Here is a 5,175-nt window from a genome sequence, read left to right on the forward strand (position 1 = left end):
TTCTTGTCCTGGGTGGGGTGTGGTGGTGTCATGCCCTCCCTTCCTTGCCCTGATTTCCTTTGCTCCTCCATCCACGCATCCATCCATGCATCCCTCCATCCCTTCCTCCATCCATCCATGCATCCCTCCATCCATCCATGTCCCCATCCATGCCCCCATCCCTCCATCCATCCATGTCCCCATCCATGCCCCCATCCCTCCATCCATCCATGTCCCCATCCATGCCCCCATCCCTCCATCCCTCCATCCATCCATGTCCCCATCCATGCCCCCATCCATCCATCCTTCCATCCATCCATCCATCCATGCCCCCATGCCCCCATCCATCCATCCATGCCCCCATCCATCCATCCATGCACCCCTCCATCCATCCATCCATCCATCCATCCACACACCCGTCCATCCCAGCCCTACCAGGGCTGGCTGTCCCCTCTGGGCTCGCCGTGACCCCCGTGTGTGTCCCCCCCTGGCCCAGGCACGTGGAATGGCACCACCAAGGTGGCGGTGAAGACGTTGAAGCCGGGCACCATGTCGCCCGAGGCCTTCCTGGAGGAGGCTCAGATCATGAAGAGGCTGCGGCACGACAAGCTGGTGCAGCTCTACGCCGTGGTGTCAGAGGAGCCCATCTACATCGTCACCGAGTTCATGAGCCAGGGTGAGCGGGGTGGCACTGCCCGGGCAACCCACCCACCCCCCCATCTCCCCAAGCAGGCATCACCCAACCTTGGCATGGCTGGGGTGGGCAGGGAGATGGTCCCAGGGTTGGGTGGCTTGCTGGAGAGGGCACCCTTGGGTGGGCACGGCTGGTTCTGGGGGACTTTAATTGCCACCTTCTGCCCCACAGGCAGCTTGTTGGATTTCCTAAAGGATGGGGATGGCCGCTACCTGAAGCTGCCCCAGCTGGTGGACATGGCTGCCCAGGTACCGGGGAGGTTGGCATGGGGTGGGGGTACCCCCCCACAACAGGGGGTGCATCAGGGGGGGTCCTCACTGTTTTTCCCCCCCCCAAGATCGCGGCGGGCATGGCCTACATCGAGAGGATGAACTACATCCATCGGGACCTGCGTGCTGCCAACATCCTGGTGGGGGACAACCTGGTGTGCAAGATCGCTGACTTCGGCCTCGCCCGCCTCATCGAGGACAACGAGTACACGGCGCGCCAGGGTGAGCCGCCTGGGTGCCACCCGGGTTTGGGGACTTCTGCCCTGTCCCCACCCTGCTGCGTCCCACCCTGGGCCTGAGGATGGTCGCCCCCACTGCTGGGTGTCCTGGGTGATGGGTGCCCCGGGTGATGGGAACTCCAGAGGATGGGTACCCTAAGGGTTGGGGGCCCTAAGGGATGGGGGCCTCAAGGGATGGGTATCCTGGGTGATGGGTGTCCCAGGGGATGCATATCCTGCATGATGGGTGCTCCAGCTGATGGGTGCTCCAGGTGATGGGTACTCCTGGAGATGGGTACCCCAGGTGATGGGTTTCCTGGGTGATGGGTGCCCCAGGGGATAGGTACCTCAGGGGATGCATATCCTGGATGATGGGTGCCCCATGGGGTGATGGGTGCTCCAGGTGATGGGTGACCCAGGTGATGGGTTTCCTGGGCGATGGGTATCCCGGGTGATGGATATTCCAGGGGAGGGGTGTCCTGGGTGATGGATGCCCCAGCTGATGGGTGTCCCAGGGGATGGGTACCTCAGGGGATGCATATCCTGGATGATGGGTGCTCCAGGTGATGTGTGCTCCAGGGGGTGGGTATCCCAAGGGGTGGGTATCCTGGATGATGGGGGTGGCAAGGGATGGGTTTCCTTGGTGATGGGTGCCCCAAGGGATGAGTGTGGTGGGTGATGGGTGCCCCAGGTGATGGGTACCCCCAGAGGATGGGTATCCCGGGTGATGGGTATCCTGGTTGATGGGTACCATGGGTGCTGGGTGCCCCAGCAGATGGGTATCCCAGGGGAGGGGTGTCCTGGGTGATGGACGCCCCAGCTGATGGGTGTCCCAGGGGATGGGTGCCTCTGAGGATGCATATCCTGGATGATGGGTGCTCCAGGTGATGGGTGCTCCAGGGGGTGGCTACTCCAAGGAGTGGGTATCCTGGATGATGGGTACACCAAGGGGTGGGTTTCCTTGGTGATGGGTGCCTCAAGGGATGAGTGTGGCGGGTGATGGGTGCCCCAGGTGATGGATACCCCCAGAGGATGGGTATCCTGGGTGATGGGTACCATGGGTGCTGGGTGCCCCAGGGGATGGGTATCCCAGGGGAGGGGTGTCCTAGGTGATGGACACCCCAGCTGATGGGTGTCCCAGGGGATGGGTACCCCAGGGGCTGCATATCCTGGATGATGAGTGCTCCAGGTGATGGGTGCTCCAGGGGGTGGCTACTCCAAGGGTTGGGGTGATGGGTACCCCAGGGGATGGGTACCCCGGGTGATGTGTACCCCGGGTGATGGGTATCCTGGGTACCCCAGGGGATGGGTGTGGTAGGTGATGGGTACCCCAGAGGATGTGTACCCCGGGTGATGGGTATCCTGGGTGATGGCTACCATAGGTGATGAGTGCCCATGGGTACCCCGGGAGATGAGTGGTACCCCAGTTGATGGGTTCCCCAGGTGTGGGGGTGCCCCCTGTGTAGGTTGCTTGGGGTGCTGGGTCCCTCTGGGGTGCGGGTGTCCCTGGTACATGATGTCCCAGCGCAGGGCACCCAGGATGCAGGACACCCTCGGTACGGGGTGCTCTGGGTGCAGGATGCCTCTGGTGCAAGATGCTCCTCCAGGTGTGGGGTGTCCCTGGTGCTGGGTGCCCCAGGTGTAGGGTGCCCCAGGTGTGGGTGCAGCAGGGTGCCCCGGACACAGCTCATCTCTCCTCCCCTCGCAGGTGCCAAGTTCCCCATCAAGTGGACAGCCCCGGAGGCCGCCCTTTATGGAAAGTTCACCATCAAGTCGGACGTCTGGTCCTTTGGCATCCTCCTGACCGAGCTGGTGACCAAAGGCCGGGTGCCCTACCCAGGTAGAGGGCAGCGGGTACCTCTGGGGAGGGCTGGGCAAGGGGGGTGCAGGTAGGGCAGGGGTCTAGGAGTGATAGAAGGGACATTGTCCCTGGGCCGGAACAATTTTCACCACCAATACAAACCAATACACCAATACAAACTAGGGGGTGAGGAATTGGAAAGCAGCCCTGAGGAAAGGGACTTGGGGGTGCTGGTGGAGGAGAAGCTGGACATGAGCAGGCAGTGGGCACTTGCAGCCCAGAAGGACAGTCCCATCCTGGGCTGCATCAAAAGCTGCGTTGCCAGCAGGTCCAGAGAGGGGATTCTGCCACTTTGCTCTGCTCTGGTGAGACCTCACCTGGAGTCTTGTGTGCAGGTCTGGAGCCCTCAATATAAGAAGGACATGGACCTGATGGAGAGGGTCCAGAGGAGGGCCACAAGGATGATCAGGGGGATGGAGCACCTCTGCTACGAGGACAGGCTGAGGGAGCTGGGGTTGTTCAGCCTGGAGAAGAGGAGGCTCCGGGGAGACCTAATAGCAGCCTTCCAGTACCTGAGGGGGCTACAGGAAGGTTGGGGAGAGCCTGTTTAGAAAGGCCTGTAGTGACAGGACGAGGGGCAATGGCTTCAAGCTGGAGGGGAACAGATTTAGACTGGAGATGAGGAGAGGGTTCTTCACTGTGAGGGTGGTGGAGCACTGGAACAGGTTGCCCAGGGAGGTGGTTGAGGCCCCTTCCCTGGAGATATTCAAGGTGAGGCTCGACGAGGCCCTGGGCAACCTGGTCTAGTTGGGGGTGTCCCTGCTGACTGCGGGGGGGTTGGACTAGGTGACCTTTGGAGGTTCCTTCCATCCCCGACCACTCTATGATTCTATGACATTAATATTAAAGATACTACTCCAGCAAGCAACATGATGAAGCTGAAGCTTGCCCAGCACTTGCAATTGCAGTTAAGCTTAGGAAGTTTGTTTTGTTTCAAGTTTTCTGTGCCAAGTTTCTACCTCAGGCTGGCATCCTGGAAAACTTGTCACTGGGACAATTCAGTTGTCTCAGTTCTTCCATAACTAATCCAGCCCAAAAATCACAGAATCACAGAATCTCCTAGGTTGGAAGGGACCTTAAAGATCATCTTGTCCAACCGTCAACCTAAATGTTTCTCAGGTTTATTTGAGCAACATCGGAAGAATCTGTCAGCCATGTAGCTCTTGATCCTCTTTATACCGATTTGCCTAAATTTTGGGTTGGGAAAACTTGGCTTGCCCATGCTCAGTGGAGATTAGTGCTTTCTTGTCATACATGGAGAAGATGTGGACCTGTTGAACGGGTCCAGCGGAGGGGCCACAAAGATGGTCAGAGGGCTGGAGCACCTCTGCTGTGAGGGAGCTCCAGGAGAGCTGGGGAGGGACTCTTTGTCAGGGAGTGCAGTGACAGGACAAGGGGGAAGGGTTTTAAATTGGAAGAGGGGAGATTTAGATGAGATACCAAAAAGAAATTCTTTGCTGTGAGGGTGGTGAGGCACTGGCCAGGAGGATGTCCACGCAGGAGGACATGTAGGAGGACATCTCTCTGCCCTACATCCAAGCAATGGATGAGGGACTCTGGATCAGGGAGGGGAGCCCTAGGAGGAGGGGGAAGGGTTTGACCCTGAAAGAGGGGAGATAGAGCTGAGATGTGGGGAAGAACTTGTTTGGTGTGAGGGTGGTGAGAGCCTGGCCCAGGTTGCCCAGAGAAGCTGTGGCTGCCCCATCCCTGGAGGGGACAGACAGTCCCCTGGTCTGCACCACGGCCCTTGATCCCAAAGTGGTGCCATCTGAGGGTGGATATATTGGTATCAAGGAGGGCCATGGAGATGCTGGGAGGGCTGGAGAGAGTTGGGGGGTTCAACCTGGAGAAGAGAAGGCTCCAGGGAGACCTTGGAGCCCCTTCCAGTCCCTCAAGGGGCTCCAGGAAAGCTGGGGAGGGACTCTGGATCAGGGAGGGGAGCCCTAAGAGGAGGGGGAAGGGTTTGACCCTGAAAGAGGGGAGATGGAGCTGAGATGTGTGGAAGAACTTGTTTGGTGTGAGGGTGGTGAGAGCCTGGCCCAGGTTGCCCCGAGAAGCTGTGGCTGCCCCATCCCTGGAGGGGTTCAAGGGCAGGTTGGAGGGGGCTTGGAGCAACCTGGGCTGGTGGGAGGTGTCCCTGCCCAGGGCAGGGGG

General features: G+C 59.6%; 1 protein-coding gene across 1 annotated transcript in view; it reads left to right on the forward strand.

Annotated features, from left to right (window-relative positions):
- FGR (FGR proto-oncogene, Src family tyrosine kinase) overlaps positions 1 to 5,175 on the forward strand; it is a 16,800-nt gene that overhangs the window by 5,911 nt on the left and 5,714 nt on the right. Inside the window, exons 6-9 of the mRNA XM_014959772.1 lie at positions 476 to 655; positions 845 to 921; positions 1,011 to 1,164; positions 2,869 to 3,000. Of these exons, the coding sequence (XP_014815258.1) occupies positions 476 to 655; positions 845 to 921; positions 1,011 to 1,164; positions 2,869 to 3,000 (543 nt within the window). The remainder of the gene's footprint in view (positions 1 to 475; positions 656 to 844; positions 922 to 1,010; positions 1,165 to 2,868; positions 3,001 to 5,175) is intronic.

Source organism: Calidris pugnax, unplaced genomic scaffold, assembly GCF_001431845.1.
Source record: "Calidris pugnax isolate Ruff unplaced genomic scaffold, ASM143184v1 scaffold402, whole genome shotgun sequence".
Taxonomy (NCBI): Eukaryota; Metazoa; Chordata; class Aves; order Charadriiformes; family Scolopacidae; genus Calidris; species Calidris pugnax.